The sequence below is a fragment of the Petromyzon marinus genome, chromosome 10 (genome assembly GCF_048934315.1).
Source record: "Petromyzon marinus isolate PM22_M1 ecotype Great Lakes invasive population chromosome 10, UKy_Petmar_22M1.pri1.0, whole genome shotgun sequence".
NCBI classification, from domain to species: Eukaryota; Metazoa; Chordata; class Hyperoartia; order Petromyzontiformes; family Petromyzontidae; genus Petromyzon; species Petromyzon marinus.
This window is the reverse complement of record NC_133676.1, coordinates 11,780,309-11,800,175: the sequence shown is the minus strand read 5'-3', so window position 1 is coordinate 11,800,175 and position 19,867 is coordinate 11,780,309. Positions and strand designations below refer to the sequence as shown.

The 19,867-nt window shown below is 45.0% G+C and overlaps 1 protein-coding gene across 1 annotated transcript in view; it reads left to right on the top strand.

Annotated features, from left to right (window-relative positions):
• Positions 1 to 19,867, top strand: part of LOC116940894 (sodium channel protein type 3 subunit alpha) — a 75,561-nt gene that overhangs the window by 37,550 nt on the left and 18,144 nt on the right. The window contains exons 18-24 of the mRNA XM_076066174.1: positions 5,588 to 5,962; positions 6,976 to 7,159; positions 10,848 to 11,002; positions 11,606 to 11,779; positions 13,239 to 13,361; positions 17,495 to 17,767; positions 19,690 to 19,746. Of these exons, the coding sequence (XP_075922289.1) occupies positions 5,588 to 5,962; positions 6,976 to 7,159; positions 10,848 to 11,002; positions 11,606 to 11,779; positions 13,239 to 13,361; positions 17,495 to 17,767; positions 19,690 to 19,746 (1,341 nt within the window). The remainder of the gene's footprint in view (positions 1 to 5,587; positions 5,963 to 6,975; positions 7,160 to 10,847; positions 11,003 to 11,605; positions 11,780 to 13,238; positions 13,362 to 17,494; positions 17,768 to 19,689; positions 19,747 to 19,867) is intronic.

The following is a 19,867-nucleotide window of genomic DNA, read 5'->3' as shown; positions in this document are numbered from 1 at the left end:
ATCAAACACAAGAGGGAAGGCCGCTTTAAAAGAGATGGGTTTTCAAAGTAGACTTAAATATCTTGATTTGAAGCTTTCGTGACTGCAGGAATCCATACTCTTTGGTTCTTTCGGTAAAGTCACGTAAGTATAAAATAAAATAAATCACGACGTTCCGTCATCAGGTGGGAGGGACGCTTGTGTTGCGCCCGAAACGTCGTGATTTATTTTATTTTATACCTACGTAACTTTACCGAAAGAACCAAAGAGTATAGACTTTAATATATCTACCGAGTGGCAAAGCATTCCATAGCTTGGGTGTCACGCTAACAAAAGCCCGATCACCAAAACAGCGCAACCCAGACCTGGGAGTGCTAAGCTGATGGAGACCAGAAGATCTTAAGGACCTTGAATATATAAATGTATTAGTTCATGCAAGTAACGTGGGGTGAGCCATTTTAAAGCTTCATAGGTTAATAGCAGTATCTTAAAATCCGCGTTTTGTCATAGTCATTGATGAACCAGGGGATAGTGGGGCGTTGGGGGGGGGCATCGAGGTCTAGTCGACAATTGTACTTTTAATTATCAAGCCTAAACTGCACGGTTTCGCTTTTGAGGCTGTCGATGGTGAAGGCTTTTAATGGGTACCCGAAGGATGTGCCCCACCAACTGAAGCGTATAACGCTGACACCCTCCAATTGGATCATGTCTACGTTGTGTTTCTCCGCTGTGAAAAAGAGTGTGATGACTCATCGGATTCCTCCAGTTTAAATACAGATTCTGGTCCTGTTTCCAGAGTCTGCAATTTCCCTCTGTTAACCAGTTCCTTTTAGGTGTCGGGGTAAAATGTGTCTACCGCTAACTGTCTCATATTTTTATTGCCCTATTAATTCCAATGGTATTGACTTGATTCGAAGCTTTGGTATTGTTTTGAAAATGGTGTGGTATTCAGACTATGTCGTTGTTCCGACATCCACTCATCCACATCTAGCACCCTCACCTGCTGACCCTCCAGCTTTAGAACGGATTTTTTTTGTTATTCTGTAGTTTCCACTATTGTAGCAAGGGTTAGTGGCATCCCATCTCCTGCCACAGCCCTATTTAAAATTCCACGTTAGAGCCCTCTGTCATGGTCACGGTTTTGGGTTCAATAAAAACAATATTTTTAAAAAGCCCATGTTAGTCCTGTGCCAACAGCTGCTTTGTCCCATTGACACTTTATCCGGGCATGACACTTTATTTATTGACAGTTAGATTCTACTGAATGATCGTGTGTCACAAATTGTGCCAAGAGGGCGGGGCGGGAACGGAAATTGTTTTTTTGTGTTTGCGCACACGCTTATGCAGACCATTTGAATGCTTCCCCTTCTTGTCGAACCGTAACACACTTCAAAAACACTAACCCGTACGGGTCTTTAAATACAGTTACATCATAGTGGTCTGACTTATGAACCGCTCGACTTATGGACGGGTTTTGGGAACGCAATGTGTCCATAAGTCAAGAACAGCCTCAGGAAACAGTAAGCTTTGGGAAGTTTGTATTGCCAGGTTCTTTGTTTTTTGTTTTGTTTTGGGAAACGTATAGCGCGCGGCCTGTTTTTTTAGTTATTGACCCCGCGTGGCTATATTCACGTTTCAAAAAGCAGCTTGCCTTAACGCTAACCAAATTAATGGATGCCCAAATGCACTTAACTAGTGCGGCTGCATTTCATCGCCATAGCAACGAGATATCTCGTAGAATCGGTTTTACACTGAGTGCAGTCTGCTGCCGTGGAGCAAACGGACTCATCTGAGTATGGAAGTCACACAGGGGAGATAGGGGATTCACAAAAAAAATGAAAAACCAAGAAGTGACAAAGGGTCTGTAGCCATCCACATATATATGTGACAAGAGTAGGTGCCACGGGGTAATGGGATGATCCATTCTTTTTGTACATACACAATCGTAGGTGAAGGTATTCATGCTGGCTTCCACATGCAAATTGTGCGAGTGAAATACATCATCAGAAAAAAAGCGTTCTCTAGATAATACGTCAGTACTGTAATTGGGATTTAAAGTAAATTCATGTTAATGTAAATGGTATTTAACTTGATCTTTTTTTTTACAACGATTAAGGTTATGACAGGGCACCTTTGCATCACATAGTCCGGCAACCAGGCTCCACTCCATCGAAAAAATGCTCTTCCAGTCCAGACTTTACGTGAAGCACTGTGTACGATAAGCACTGCCAGAGTGCCTGTGCTTGGCATGTGGAGAAAACAAGATACAAGAGCAGGGCTGGCCTTTAGGGGTGGGCAATCAGGGTGGATACAAAGCTGTGAAGGGCGCCAAAAATGTATGAGTCTGGTGCGGCAATTATGGTCCCTGGGAAGTTCTTTCGAGCCCTCAGGCTGAGCTGAGTCAACATGGGGCCCTGCGCATATGGGAGGGAGGACACACAGAGACACAGGGACACAGAATAGACAACTTTGATCCCGTCTCCTCCTGGCACCCATCAAAGGATTGCTTTGAAAGGGTCAAAGGGCCTCTAGATCTTTGTTTCACGCCGGACACAATTTTTACTGTACATGTGAAAAATGCTTCGATTCATCGGTGAATTGGCAAGCTAACGATACGATGCATTGAGTCACGCTCGTTGACATTTATGAAAATTAAATGCGAGTGTTATGCTGATGCTGCTTTTGGGCTATTGAATCAAACAAAAGCTACGCAAATGTTGGTGGTAAAAACGAGAAACAAAAAATAATCAATGTTTGACTCAAACCACAACCTCGAATTGTGACAGTTTATCGAATCCGCTGGTGATTGCAGAGCGTGGGAATGCACATTATGCCCAAGCCCAGATTGGGTACGTATTTCTGAATTAATGAAGCCGTTCATTCGTTCAATGCTTTATAAGTAATGCGAATTACTAATAAAGCATTACGTGATTGTCGGCACAACGCACTCCTCGGACCAACTGGCGTTTTCATCTCGTGATGAGGCCGCAAAGACAACACGCCTGCACCTGGGCGCTTCTTTGTACGTGCTTGATTAGCAAACAGATTATTAATTATTAATCAATGTTTTGTTAATGTCAGCTTTACGTATTGATTTCTTAAAATTTTACGAGCATTAATTTTTAAGTCGTAAACATTGGACCGTGCCAAGGATTATCCAGCCGAAAGTTGCCAGCATGTGCAATTTGCATGTCTTCCCTGCTTTTAAAATTATATGGATATTCCTAATGCGATATACAGTGCTGCATCATAATACATGGCATTTTAATAATTAATTTTCCATACGCTCATCCTTTCAGACGGCATTAAGAGTTCAATAAATTTATCTCTCCAATAAAATGAGCACACAAAACCATCCTTTCCACATTCAGCTCGCGTCCACACATTCTCTTTGTGAGTATACATAGTTTACCTTTTAAACACTGTTCAAACTGTTAAGAAAAGTCAGTGGACTTGTTTAGGATGTGTCATGGCTAGAAGGGACAATGGCCGACGGTCAAGAAATATATAAATAACGAAGAATGCAGCCAATTAATGAACCACGCTCAAGAGGGCATCCACTGTATTTACGGTTAATAGGCCCGCAACATTTACCAGGGTGGCCACGAGCCTCAATCCGCGAAGAGCAGACCTAATTTCATTCCTTGTACTAGGACCCGGCCAACCATGATACGCCACCAAATCAATTCATAGCTTAAAGAGAGAGATTGGGGCAGGTGTCTTGATACAACAAGGACACCATGGCACGTCGGCTGTGTTTAATGGCGCTTGTCTGTAGCGTCCCGACATCCTCGTGCTTTGACTCGGAAAGAGCTGGAGGATGGTAGAGTGGTGTGGGCGGTTAGGTTGTTATAGTCCAGCATCAAGGAAAAAGGAAAATATTGCAATACCGGAATAGGAGAGAACCACACGCAAGCGTCTGGTTGTGACAAAAAACGGAAATAGTTACACATTCTCCAGAACAGCTACCCAGGAGAGCTACCTCATAAAAGCAGACGGTTCTGGAAAAATCAGGACAGGTGGAAAATCCTCGTGGCTGGACGAGTTGATTGACGTGCAGTGGCTCACGGGTTTCCACTTGGCTCCGATAATCATCTGTCGGGGTTTATGTTGGCAGTGGCATGGTAGAGAGATAATTTCAGCAGAATTAGACGATACAAACAGTACATAGAAAATAGGACATTTCCATTGTGGCTCCGGTTCATGCGTCGGAGCAGGTTTTTGCAAAATGTAGGTTTTGCTTGTTTCACGCGCAGTGTGTACTGCACTGTATAGACGATAGACCTTGTAACACTAGGCCAGAGGCACTCATCAAAAATAATTACAGGGTTTACAGACGGATGGCAGAAGATATGTGTTGTGTTATCTGTTGCCTTTTATTGCAGAAACATTAGAAGCTTGATTCATTGACCATATAGATATATATCTTTTATCTCTTACAGTGACTACAAGCAAGTTAGTCTGTTGAAATATGGGAAAGCCAGCTGGACAAAAAATATTTGTATAAACTTTTAATGTTAATTTGGCTAAATTCGGCTAAATTCCATCTCAGAAAATTAAAAGATTAATTTTAATGTCACGTGACATCCCCCCTTCCTGCCCTGTTGCTCTGTGTAACGGTGCAGCGGTGTCGAGATGTTAACAACCTCGCCTGGCATGCAGGAAGGAGCTCGTGGGTTAAATCCCGACCCTGACGCCTGTATATTTGGAGTTTGCATGTTCTCCCCGTGGTTGTGTGGATTTTTCTCCAAGTCCCTCTGGGTTTTCACCTCCACATTTAGAAACACGCGTTTAGAGTATTTGGCTGCGATTGATTTCCACGTGATAAGCCACTTCTTGGAGCTTTCATTTGCAGTCAGGTCACTTCTGAAAAAGCGCGATTTGGCTCAGTGAGCCTTACCTGGTAAAATAAAATGTTGAGTATAGTTTTAGTTTAACCCGTGATATCCACTTCCATGAGCCATTCTGGGAAATGAAGGGTCGTACTTCACTGCAAGACATCTGTAGGGATTCTTCATCTGGTGACATGATGCCAGTAGCACACTGGGGATCCAATTGAGGAAAAAATGAAAATATATATTATTCTTGACATTAATAAACATGTACTTATGAAGCCTAACTGGATATTAAGTGTCCTAAATGAGATTACCTGTGCCTTATAAAATTATATTTGCTTGTGACGTTAGCACGGTTGGCTACGTATGGTGCGAAAGAAGCTCAACATACATACATACATAGATAAAAGGGAGAGACGTAAATCAGGGAGACGTAAATCGGCGTATTATTACTGTGCCTATCTATGGAGGCATACATAGTAACAGGAGGAAATCCATGTTCATGAGAAGAGAACGCTCAAACTCTGCACAATCGGGTCACAAAGTTCATTTCTATCGGTGGTAACCGCTCATGGATTCTGGTCGGGGTTACGGGCAGTCACAAGTGACTCCAATTTTCTTTTCCCCGCATGTACAGAGGCACAACCGAGTCCGAGCCTCTTCGCCATCGACTCGAGACTATGATTTTTCGCGTCACACAAACACGGCACATTTAAGACGGAAGCCGCCTGCCGTGTCTCCCTTCTTTCCGTTGGCCCCTCACCCCGGCGCAGGTGCTGAACCTCTTCTTGGCGCTGCTGCTCAGCTCATTCTGCGCGGAAAACTTCACGGCGGCAGACGACGACACAGAGGCGACCAACATGAAGATCGCGCTGGGCCGCATCCGCAACGGGATCGCCTACGTGGCCTCCAGCATCCACCGCTTCATCTGCAAGGTGCTGCGCTGCGGGAAGGTGCCGGACAGCAGGCAGAAGATCGACATCGTCAAGCTGGAGCAGATGAAAAATGTCTCCGGGGGTTTCGCGGGCACGAACGGCGCGAACCATGTGCACAACGTTGTGTCCAACGGCAGCATGTCGAGCATGGCCGTGCCCGTCGCCATGGCCGAGCTCGAGTCCGACATACCTGACCACGGATCCACGCTCACGGTAATGAGGCCTCCACTTCCTTAAACTGTTCAACTATATATATGGTTTTTTTTTATATTTTTGACCAGGTAAGGGTCCACAAAGCTATACAGCTAAATGTGGAGGGGAAAAAAAAAACGGAGGAATATGCACGTGACCACGGGCAGAACTTGCACACTCCAAATAGACAGGCATCAGGGTCGGGATCGAACCCATGTCCTGTATACTAAGTGAGGATTGTAACATCTCGCCACCAAACATCCAACTAGCCCCCTCCTCCCGTCCTGGCCCTTCCCACCTGAGGCTACCAAACATTCCGGTTTGACCTCGGACACTGCCAGTTTCGCAAATATCGGCCCATTCGCGACTTGTGATTTCGGCAAAAGAGTGGGGGCTACCTGAGTAGTGGGTAGGGCCTACGGGCAGTATTTGGGGCCAATGTCAAAACAGCGAGGAGGGCCCCTCACTATGTGTGTGGGGCTAATTATCGTGTGGTTTTTGTAAAAGTGGGAGTGGCTGGATGGGTGGAGGGGCTGACAGCTTACCACGTGACCTGGTTGAGCCTACAAGAAATTTGACAGATTTTTCCTCCACAGCTTTATCCTGCCCCTCTTACCCCGTAACGTTGCGTTACTGCATATTGCAAATTGGATTGTAATTTAAAATGCGACAGTTTGGGCTTGCGATTCCATTCAGCAGCCAATTATTTGTTTGCCCCTGGCCTCCTACGTATGGCTGATGTTGTTGATGTAGAGCAATGGGTAACTGCGTCAGGGGTATCAGAGTTTATCGCTGCGAGGATGCCTCATTTGCATTTATGCGTCGTATTTGGCCCTGCCCTTGTCTCTGGTCTCTGTCCTAAATAATGCCCATTGCTCGACCGAAACATGAGTCCATTGTATAGTACAAAGCAGTGTTCACGATTAAGGTTGTGATATGTGCATGCATACCACCACTGCCAACATTGCAATCCCTTAATTGTGTCGTTTGATTGTGAAGTTTGATGCAATGGCAATTTATGCACTGTGACCAAGGGTTACTCCACCCAGAGCCTGGGCTCCAGCCTGGTGGATGAGGCAATGGAGGGGGAGGCGACTGACGGAGTGCTGGCGAGCGAAGAGGAGAAGACAAAGCAGCAGGAGGAGGAGGAGGAAGCGGAGAAAAAGTATGGGGAACCGGAAATAGTGGAGTCAGGACCTGGAGACTGCTTTCCAAATGGTACCAGAATTACCTCAATACACAGATGTCTTCCATTACCAACTCCTTCCTTCCTCCTTCCCCTCTCCACAAGCTTCTCCCAGCTGTCAACATTGCTGCCCACAGTGGCAGGGCTGTCATGCTTTGGGATCTCTGGGAGTGTGAGACGTGCCAGTTGTCGTGTGTAGGTGCCAATTCGGTGAACCTCACCTGTAAATTTCAGCACCAAGGGTGCCGGCGGCATTGAGGGGAGGGGGCGTTGCCGGGCATGCATGGTGAGGGCTCTTGCACCCGTTTGTGTGAGCTATTAATGTGTGCGTGTCAGTGGGGTTGCGTTGCATTCAATGTGCGTGCGTTTGCACGTAAGTGCGTATTTGCGTATGTGACGGCCGAGGGGGTTGGTGCTGGCCTCATAACCCCCCTTTTCTGCCATCCAGGCGATAACAGGTGCTCGCTAACAGCACTGGCCAGGCCGTGTTGGCGATCTTTGTCATTGTTTGCTTGTTGAAGAGTACGTATTTGTACGTATGTATGTTGAACTTCTTTCGCACCGTACGTAGCCAACTGTGCTCATCGGAGGTGCGGGGGAAGGACAACAAACTAAACACAAAAAGCAGTTCTAAAGAAACGAGTTATCAATATAGATGTAATGTGTTCCTCATCAGTACTTGCCCCAACACTCCGTTAAAGGCTATATGGGGTGTCTTTGTCTTAGTTTGTGTATGAGCGAGCCATTTATGCGTGTGTTTGCCTGACGTCCTGTGTCGGCGGATGAGCCTGTGACGGAGTTCAGGTGCATGTCACACAAACACACAGTGATTTAACAGTGTGGGGGGAGCGGTGGTGTAGTGGTGAGTGCACTCCAGTTACGAATCCGGCCACCCGAGTTCAATTCCCACTCACAGCCAATGTTGGTCGACATCCTTTAATCAGTATCTATTGCAGTGTGTAAGCATCAACACTGGGCAGACAAATTTGGCCGGGTGTGGTGCTGGCCACCACCGTCCATGAATGCCCTGCTAGCATTAATAAGTGCTCACCAACAGCACTTGCCCCAGCAGTCTGTTAAATGCTATATGGGGGTCGTTGTCTTTGTGATGCGGCAGTCCTGAAGCAATAGCAATGGACAAAAATCCCAAACTTTTCCCAAACTTTTCAGGATCTATCATTGTTTGTTGTTTTGACTGAGTTTGCTTTATCAGATATCTCTTGATAGAAAAAAAATATTCCAAACCAAACTGGATTCCTACACTCTTAGAGAAAGGCCAGCTCATGACACGCAAGTAAACCTATTATTTGTATTACTACAAGCTAACAACTGTACTCTTTCAAGCTTCAGAAATAATAACTCATTACGCACTACGTGAATAAAGTACAAATAAATTCCAAATAGACAATAGCATGCGTGAGCGGTGGGGTAGTGGTTAGCGCGCTGTGCTATAAACCCAGCCACCTGAGTTTGATTCGTAGCCACGGCTGATGTCAGCGGCGAGTGATATCTGAACAAGTCCTGGGCACCCTTTCACTAAACCGCACTGACCAGAGTGGTGAAGTATAGTAAAACTACCCTTCCCCTCCCCCACAATGACTGGCATGGCGTTGAGATTCCTTCGTCTAGTAGTAAATTGAAAAATGTCTGAAGATAAAATAATGAATTTTTTTTTACGACTTGGCAGTTTTGTACGGAACCTGTCTCGTAGCATTAGTGGATGACTCTTGCTAATGTGATTTAGAGTGTGCATTTGCGAGCGGAATTCTAAGAATTGGAGCTCACAGAAAGCGGTCACTGCCGATTGAATCATTAGCTTCCCCAGAACTATTACTCGTAAGATGTTCTAATGCAAAAGCAGTTGTTTATAAGGCCTGAATCTAATGATGAGCAGCGGCCATCGGAAATTGAAACCAGTTCAGAGTTTTGCCTGATCGAACCAATCCTGCTGCAAAACATTGCTCCGGACACCTCAGAAGCCACTGAATGGAATGGATACCCTATTTGAATTTGGAGATATTAAGTGTGTCCGCTTATTTATTTCTTGACTGTAGGTGTTACCCACGAAACAATGGTGTCCAGCACAGTGGAGAAACTTGTAGCTGAAGCGACCCAGGGGAGTGGAGGGTGGAACATGGCCGCCTCGCTCGCCATCCACAACGGCTCCGAGCGGCTGTGCAAAGTAGAGCCGCCCCACGGAAACAGCTGTATGTGTGCGTGCGTATGCTGAACTTCTTTCACACCGTGCGCAGCTGAACCGTGCTAAACAGAGGTGTGGGGAAAGGGCAACAAAATAAATACAAAAAGCAGTTCTAAAGAAATTAGTTTCCTAGTATCGGAAGGAAGAGTGTTCCAGACGGCCGCGAAAGCGCATCTGGAAGCGCGCGATGCAGTGACCGTCTTTGTTCGATGGTTATTCAAAAGCCGCTGCGAGGATGACCGCAGTGGCGACATTGTTATAGGGTTAGCGCAGATCAATTAAAGTTTTTGTAAAAAAATATATTAAAACGAGGAAGAAAACAAATTTTAAACATTTTGTTTGGGATCGTGTAATGAGGCAACCATATGGTTGAGAAGGGAGCGGGCCAAGGTCGCAGAAGCAAGAGGTGGAGCCCCCACAGAGCAGTGCCGACAATAGATCGGCACGACTTGGGTCTGCTTTCCAATGGCACTGAGCTTTCCAGGTCCTTAAAGGTTTCTCCAGAGGTAATCGGCGAAGAACTCATCCCCTGTTCATCCCATCTGCCGATATCTTCCAAATCCAACATTCATTATTGATGAAGAAGCCGCTGATGTTTAATCTCTTAAAATATGCCAATATCTGACTTTTTGGGTAACCCATATCATGTAAGCGCATTTGACGAATCGTCCCTCTGGGGATTCGATTAATTCTCACGAGAGTCTTTGTCGCAATTAGATTCAAGAATCAATTATTTGTTTGTCTGATCTTTAAGTCTCGTTTGTATTGTTCTTTTTTTCCATTTGTATGCCTCCATTCACCTCAATAGAGCATGAGCGTATAACTGATTCATTGTATGTCATTGATTTTCACGTGCACAATTCAATGACCGGCTTGTATCGTCAGTGTACGAATGGGTTTGATTGATGAGTCGGAGTATGGTTCTATGAATATGCTTTGCACTTATCTATCTGGATTTCCTGGCTGGTGCCTGCATATTTTAATTTTTTTGTTACATTTTTTTTATAATGTTATCTCATTTATGTAATCGGAGTGACGTCGTGAAACCAAAAAGCTATTTGGAACTCTTACAGGAGCAACGCGACAAAAGCGGATATTTTTACACCTTTGGTCAACACAATACATGGCAGTATTCAACTATCATCTTCATGATCCTTCTCAGCAGCGGAGCCCTCGTGTGTAGGACCACACACTTCACTCAATGCTGATGTCGAGTCAGGAGCGTCCAACGTGATTGTATCCGATCATTTAAATTGAGCCATGCTAAGCACACAAAAAACTAATTTGATGCGCTGATTTGTTTTTCTATGCAATCATTGATTACTGGGCTTCAGATCATCATCCCACTGCACACTGACAACCGGCATTAATCACGGACGACCAAAAGCCAGATTTGAATCCAGTATCTTAGCGGAGCCGGCCACAACGCTCTGACCTGTGAGCAAACCCGAGCCACCTCCCCTCCCGTCATGTTTGATTTCTAAAGTTGCCATCGTTGCGGTGGGTGCGTGCGCTGACAGTGGTCGCGCGGAACTTCCCGTGTTGCAACGTGGACGTGAAGCGGGGCTGCTGCCTGCCATGCTGGACCCTGCGGCGGACGTGCTTCACCATCGTGGAGCACAACTGGTTCGAGACGTTCATCATCTTCATGATCCTTCTAAGCAGCGGAGCCCTCGTGCGTAGGACCACACACTTCACTCAATGCTGATGTCGAGTCGGGAGGGTCCAACGTGATTGCGGCGGCAGTGGCGATGAGATTGTTTTTTTTACCATCATCATCATCATCAGCCGTGGTCTATCCATTGCTGGATGAGTACCTCTTGTATGTATGTATGTAGAACTTCTTTCGCACCATACGTAGCCAACCGTGCTAATCGAAAATGCGGTCGTCATCTATCACGGTCCTGCAATGCCGGAATCCATATCAATCCCACACTACATACACATATGCACACAAATATACATATATGAATACACACGCATACATAAATACTAAGATTTCCCGTAGAGATATTTAGATAGTTGGGTCAAGTGCTGTTTGTAAGCACCTATTAAGGCCAGTACGCTGGATAAAGAGATGGTGTGATCAGAACCCCTTCCCCCCTACGCATCCATTTCCACCCATTTCCTTACCTACTTCGCCTAAGAAATTATAGTTAGACCCATTCACAAAGATTGCAATGGATGCGAGTGGTTAATTGGCCAGAGCAGATATGCGACGTTGCACTGCAACATGTCTTTTTTACCCATAATACAACCTATCACTGTCCGCTTACAGGCATTTGAAGATGTTTACATCGATCAAAGGAAAATGTTGAAGACCTTGCTGGAGTACGCCGACAAGGTGTTCACGTTCATTTTCATCATCGAGATGTTGCTCAAGTGGGTCGCCTATGGCTTCAAGAATTACTTCACCAACGCGTGGTGCTTGCTCGACTTTGTCATCGTCGGGGTGAGAGCCTGCAGCGGGCCATTCGCCCACCGCGCCGTGTGGTTCACAGGTCAAGAGTGCCCCGAGCTGACGCCGCTGCTGAGATCCTGGGTCCAAATCTGGATTTGAACTTCCCAGTGGTTAAACTGAGTTGTCCATTTTAGTGAGTTTTACAATCTCAACCCATTCATCCAGTGACTGTAAAAAATATAACCCAGTCATAATTTGGTCCCATAACTTCATTTGACTAAAGTCCAGCTCAGGGAAATAAAAAATATCTGTTTGACTGTAACGCCGCCCCATGTTGTGTGGACCTGAGACCACTCAAAGGGATATCAGGGGTAGCTCTGTGATAACCACTTCTGTGAGCTGTTTTCTGACATGAACCGTTGCACTTGTTCTGCTAGACATGCGAATGGGAGCTTCGTCTCGTGACATTGTCGAGAGCACAATTGGAATGAAACTGGAGAACCAGACAAAATATAAAGAGAGGCCTGGAACATGATTTGTTTGAGGATACGTAGGCCTTGCGGTGACGGTGTGCGGTATATTTGTTGTTGAAGTGTCACCAGGAGATCAGAGTTGTCCGTGAGTGTGCAACGTTAAGAAGGTTCCCCCCTTCCCCACGTTCACGCTCGCAGAGCTTGTAAAAATAGAGCCGTGAGGCAACTCCCTCCCTCCCCTCCCTCCCCCTTTTTCCATCTTCTGCTGTTCAATGTTCTTGAACTATTCTCCCCTAACCCACTTTGCTATATGGCTCATCACGGCTGCCGGTCTGTACACATATCTACTTAGTAATTTATTTTACCAGCATCTCATGAAATATTTAAACATTTAATCACGTTTCATGATAATGCCACCGCTGCTAAAACTTGTGCCTCTGTCCCTAGCAATGTCTTGTTGCAGCAAAACGCCACCAATCAATTCATTAAAAATGATGGCGTGTAAAACGAAGGGAGTTGGATCCCTGCTGTGTGCATAGAGTTCACACTGCTGGGGCACAAACAAAACGGGACTTGCAACGGGAAGAAGGTTATCGCACAATATTTGAAGAGGAGGAGAGCTACATTTAAGTTTTTTATTTGTTACACGGATGATCCAGTTTAGCCAGTTACCCGGATATTTTCCAAAAGGAGTTCATGGTGCGTGAGCAGAGCAACAACAAACGAAAGACAAAAAACATCAACATTGCAAAGAACGAGCACAGGGTCCATAAGGAGTACTGCACGACTAACAAACCAGATATTGAACGGTTGTAAACAAAACACACGAATCAACTACAGTGCAAATGTAACTATGTGAAAGTTAGGTATAGGTGCAAGTACGTGAATGTGAATGCATTGTCGTGGGTGGCTTTTTATTGCTCTTAATCTTCTGGGAAGACTTCCAGATTTCCCAGGACAGACGACGACCCCATGTAAAAGTCCACGCTGCGAATCATCCCTCCATCGCACTCTCGCTCCCGCTCCTCTCTTCCCAGGTGTCGGTGACATCCCTAATCGCCACAATCATTGGATACGACCAGCTGACGGCCATCAAGTCGCTGCGGACCCTGCGCGCTCTCAGGCCTCTCCGGGCCCTGTCTCGTTTCGAGGGGATGAGGGTACGGCATGAGTGGCCGCGCATTTTGTATTTTCGATCAGTGGCTGTGCAGGCCCATTGAGGGGGCCCCAATCAGAAATTATTTTTGGGAGCCCCCCCTCCCCCCTTTTTAGTTCATGAAATCTGAATGCATGCAAAACTTAGATTAGGGAGATTCATTGTCTTTTAAATTAGTAATTATTTTGTTTAGTTTATTCTACGTGACTTTACCGAGAGAACCAAAGAGTAAATTTTGATTTAAACCTTTCGTGACTGCAGTAATTCATATTCTTAGTTCTTTCAGTAAAGTCACGTTGAAGGGAAACAATAAAATAATAAAATATATATAAAATAATAAAAAATTCTCACGACGTTTCGACCATAACACAAACGGTCGTCATCAGGTGTGTCGGTTTGCATAAATGTATTTATTTTTAAACGGCGCATTTATTTATTTATTTAAAAACCCGTTAGCGCCACGCGCAGCGATATGAAAGTTTATTTAGAAGGACGAGTCCATCTATGTTCTGAAAAGAGGAGGGGGGAGACGAAAAATTTTAATGTATGCTGTCTGAAAGCCACTGTAAGCGTGAACAATCAATTAAGACCTGAAATGGTTTATCAAATCTTTCCAATGATTGCTAAGCCAGAATCCATCTTCTCGGTTGAAATTGTCTCTGTGCTTGTATATGTGGATAGCCTCATGAACGAATCTCTCATGGTAGCCAGATGGCTTACAAAGAACCTCTGTCTTGGAAAAGTCAATGTCATGTGAGCCTACTGAATTATAACAATGATCTGCCACGGCAGAGGTGTTGGTCCTACCGTGTTTAAGGTCTGCTTTGTGTTCACGAATGCGGTCCGAGACATGGCGTTTGGTTTCTCCAATGTAACTACTACCACAGAGGCAACTTAGTTTGTAGACACCAGGGTATTGTATGTCCGGAATCACATCTTTTACAGACGGAACCAGATCACGGATTTTATGTAATGTGTTGAAACGGACCTGGATCTTGTGTTTATTCAAGATTTTGGAGATCTTTTTTGTGATCCCTGCAATGTAGGGTAAAGTGATGGTTTTGAAAGGCTCCTCAAGAGGATCCTTCTTCATGGTTTGAGTGATAGCTTTGCGGATTGTATAGTCGGAGTAACCATTAGCCTTAAGAGCTTGGTGTACGTGTTTGAGTTATATATATTTTATTATTTTATTGTTTCCCTTCAACGTGACTTTACCGAAAGAACTAAGAATATAAACCAAAGAGTAGTTTATTAGCGTTTGAATTTTAACCCATAGTTTATACACCCCTATTTGTTTTTGAGCTTCTTGGGGTCTACGCATTTTGCTCGGGTTTGTTTGCGCCTGGCGCCAGCTGTCATTATTTATAGAGTGCGACTGGTGTTGATGTGTGGCCCCGAACGCTTTCCAGCAGAGGCTGGCATGGTTGGCTTCTACCCTGGTGCATGGCATTACATTGGACCCCTTTCCTCATTTCCTCCCTCTTTGTAGCTCGGTGCCTGGGCCCCCGCAGGTCCGTGGGCCCCGATGCGCTTGTGCAGCCTACACACTCGATAGCTACGCCGCTGCTTTATTGCCCTTTGTTTTGCAGCCCCAAATGACTGGAGCAACACGGGACAAACAACATCATCGTTGGTACCAACGATCCCGTATGAACGATGCGCTTGCTTCACTCCAGCTTGAAGATGTAGAATAATCAGAATCTGAATATTTATTTATCCTGGATGAATCCGATAAGCTATAAAGCTCTTTTTAACAGTAGAGAAACATAACTTAGACAATCCAGTAGGGGTGGGTCAGAACGTTACAACAAAAAAAGTACGAAGGGAGTGCAAAGTATAGGAAAGGCAAATACATCGCTTAAAAATATACAAATTAAACAAATTTATGTTTTATCTTACCACCTATAGCCCACTGAGGTATTAACTTATTTTTTAGACGTGTCCTGGCCACAAATAATAGCTCAACAAAGTGGCCTATCATGTGAAAATTTAGAGCAGCAAAATAATAATCTAAATCATAAACAACGGTGACGGAAACCTGCACGGCTGGTTCAGGCTAAGATTGCTCGTGGCGTGCCTACATTGCTCATGCGTGCGCTGCTCTCCCATGAGTCGAACGTAATTGGTTTATTGGTGTGTTTCTATGGAAATCCGATACATAATGTCACTAACACATGGACGGACGTGGTGTTTGATTGAAAATAAATTGGTGCCTTTGGTCTGGGTACGGCTGCTCGTGTGGGTGGGCGGTGTTTTCCATGGTACGACTGTACATTGCTCGTTTTATATCCAGGGATATGTTTACCCTGTCAATTAGCGATGGTCGGAGACAACTTGTTTTGATGCTGTTGAGTATGCAGTGGTCTACGGAAAGCCCCCTAGTGGCTAGCAGACCTCGACATTAAATGTATTTCAATATATTTTGAATATATAGCTCCTGAATATATTTCCGTACGCAAGAATAGAATAATAAAATATAAATGCTCTCTCACCAAGAAATCTGGAATTACTCTTTATCAGACAGCCTGGGATTAAGCGGTGGTGCAATGATTAGTACATTCCAACTTCAGTCCAATTCCCAGCAATCGCTTACAAAAGTGGCGAATGATATTTGAACAAGTCCCATTAAAGGATTTGACCAAACTTTCCAAATGCAGGACCATCCTGAAAGAGAGTCTGAAGACACAGCGAGGCTTCTCCGCATTCTGCCCTCCAATTGGATGCTGTTTTGCCGAATGCAGCACATGCGTAAGAAAAGTTGAATCCTTGGGACTTGGCAGCGCATGTGCGTTTCCCCCATGCTGAGCTCTTGACACAGACATAAGTGGCACTTGAATAATTGATAATGATACTAATGTAGGGCCCTCTGTTAATCCAGTGCTGGATTAAGGCCTCTTCACGCCATTTCAGTCATGAGGTGTTTGACCATATTTTGCCATGCTGATCAGTGTGCGATGGTGAAGATGGTGGGTTGGGTGGGTTTTGGGTGGGACAAAACCTTTTCAGATCTCTTGTCACTGATATCGGCCGTGACCAGCAATTGAACTCAGGTAACCTTGTTCAAAGTGCGGTGCACTAACCCGTGCAGCCCGCTCTGCTGCAAACACAACCTGCATTACGTAATTTTTTTAGTGTGCAAGCATTACAGTCGCACCAAGACCACGCTGTGAATTGTGATCAGGCCATATATAGTATGTTTGTATAGTAACCATGATAAACTACCACAAACCGTTATGAACAAGAATCACCCGCTTCCCTCTATTGTGTGGACCAGATGTCTCTTGAAAGGATCTCAGAGGTAGCTCTGTGTTATCTAATTCCGTGGACCATCTCTAAAACGAGAGATCTGACTGCTCTGTAAGAAATCCCAGTGAATACTTTGACACACGACATGATGCTGATCGCACAATTTAAATAAAACTGGGGAGAATTTTTTTTTTTATTTTAAAAAATGTATGAAATAATGATACGTAAATAAAACAAGTTCGAAATATCATGCACGTGCATGGATTATGTAATGCTCTCAAACATGTGTGTGTCGTCAGAAGGATTTAAATAGCACTACAGACGCTGATAGGTAGCCATCAGGACTAAATGCATTTGCAATTAAAAGAGTCCTTTTTGTTCTGGTTTGAATCTCCAAGTTTGATGTAATTGACCGGTTTTATATAGGTTAAGTCTCCCATAGTTGAACAAATTTACACCACAGTTGTGATCCCCGCGCGCGTAACTAGTGCAGCAATATGCCCAGCACAGTTTTGGGGTCTCAGGCCCAAAGACCTGGAGCCAGTTACTGGCAGATGTACAGGTTCCATCCTTGAATCTGAGCTAATTTTGCCACATGCTTAAAAAACACGTGTGATTCCAAAGAGCTTACTAAATGTGATCAGCATGTATTCATGAAGGACTGGACACGTAAGAGTGCACGATAATAAACGTTCAGACTTACTAAAGTTTAGTTCATGTTGGATGATTGCGAATACGAGTTATCGTGACCCCATGTTATACAGACAGGCGGGCGGACAGGCATAGCATGAGCACTTTTAACCTCATTTAAAATCGTGAATAGTGAAATCGGCCACTGCTCGTCATCGGGCGTGCGGATGTGTGTGTGTGTGTGCGCGCCCGCTCACACAGGTGGTGGTGAACGCGCTCGTGGGCGCCATCCCCTCCATCATGAACGTGCTGCTCGTGTGCCTCATCTTCTGGCTCATCTTCAGCATCATGGGCGTCAACTTTTTCAAGGGAAAGTTCTCCAAGTGCGTCAACAGTACGGACGACAGTACGATGAACGAGTCAATAATCCCCAACCAAAACGCGTGCTTGGAGCAGTCGCCCTCCCTGCGCTGGAAGAACCTTCCTGTCAACTTCGACAACGTGGCCTCGGGATACCTGGCCCTGCTGCAAGTCGTGAGTTGCGTCCCAACGCCTCCTCCTCCTCTGCGCGCGCGGTCACAGCGGCGTTTATCGCGCCAACGAAATTAGTGACGCGGAAATAATATTATCGTCGACAAATTTTGTGTTCATGAACGATTACTATGAGTGGACGAACGTCATCGAGTGTGACGACGACTGCTTTGACTGTCCTTGACTGACTGCGACAAGGTGAAATTAACTCGTCTGCATGAAGACCCAGACTAAGATTATTCGCTATGTTATTAGAGACCGCAGTGCACAAAGGAAGACCATAGCTGGCCATGGGTTTATATGCACACGGAACGATTTACTGAGTTAACTGATATTTGACTCATTTAGTCGATGAGACTAAGATTTTTGACCACAATCAAAAATGCGAGGTGAACCCTGCTGCCCACGCGGCGTTAAAGCTGTATTGCTTCGTGCGTGACCTCCACGTGAAGGTCCATCTACTTAAACTACTAAAGTAAACTTGTGCTCAAGAGCTGCCATCGTTGGACAGAGCTATCCTGCCCAAAACCCTTTGCCTGCTTTGGAATTGCCCATGATGAGCATCGGCTTCATAACAACGTTGTTTTAAGGCATTGGCTCGGCGCCAGATGTAATTACGTGATACGAGCAAGGACCCGGAGTGGAGGGGGGTGCGTATTGGAGAGAGCTTGATAGTGGTGGTTTGCTCGCAGTATGAACCCCGCCTGAGAACATGTTGCTGAGGAACGAATATTGAAATTTCATAAGCTGGCAATACTGTGTTGAGACATTACAACAAAATGGTATTTAATGCACATCACAGAGAAAATTAGATAGATATTACTATTGAACTATTTTTTTTATTTTAGCAGGTAAGACTCACTGAGCAATATAGCTCTTATTCAGACGCGACCTGGCCACAAATGATAGCTCAATGAAGTGGCTTATCACGTGAAAATTCATAGCAGCCAAATACTGTAAACGCTTGTTTCTAAATGTGGAGGTAAAAACCGGAGGACCTGGAGAAAAATCTACACGACCACGGAGAGAACAAGCAAATTCCAAATATACAGCAGGAGTCAGGGCCAGGGATTGAACCCACAACCTCCTGTATACCAGGCGAGGTAGTTAACATCTCACCACCATGGCTCCCTATATATGAAGATTTTGCAGCTTAATGCCTCTTTTCCACAGTACAACTGAACCGCGCTGGAGTCGTGCCGTGCCATCTCTGCACGGCTCAGCAGGTGCCAGGTTGAGTTTCCACTGCAGAAGCCTAGCCGAGCCGTGCCGTGCCACTGACGTCACACAATGAATGTTTCATTAGCCCAGCAACCTGACCCTGCGTGGCCCCAGGCTTTGACGGTTTTGTTGGCTCGACAAATATACAGTGGAAAACCATCCCACACCAGGAGGGTCGCACGCTGGCACTGCTCAGATGTTCCAGTGGTACCGGTTTGAAAGTTGTGGAAGTAGGTGTTCTTGCTGCAGGGCGAAGAACATTGTTAGTGACTGTGTATTCATGGTCATGTACGTGGCATGTAAAAAAAAAACTTGGAGAACTGTTTTTGTTTGTTCTATAGTTTAGCGCTAATGCAAACTGTTTGGCTATGAATGCAGCTCATTATGGATTGACCACCTAACACTCTGAGCAAGGAGCGGTGGTGCACTGGTTAGCATACTACACGATGGGACTGGGACCCCCCCCCCCCTTTCACCAACTTCCACTGACCAGCATGATGAAGTATGGTCAATGAACCCCCACAATGGCTTGGTTCTATGAGGGAAATTACAAAAGTACAATAAATTATTATTTATTTTGATATGACGCTTTTAATTCAGCCCTTAGTTTTGATGCAACATTTTTTTTGCGTAAATAAATCATGTGTTGGAATGCTGAACTTCGCAAGGTAACGAGGCCGTGTTTTGTCTGTCCGTCTGTGCAGTCCACATTCAAGGGATGGATGGATATCATGTATGCTGCAGTTGATTCTCGTCAAAATGTAAGATGTTATATCCAAAGCTTTGAATTCGCAGTGTTAACACATGGCAACGACGCGCCTTTTCTACGGTTGTGTTTTATACATTCCACTCGTGCCTCATAGAACATTGATTTTTTTTAAC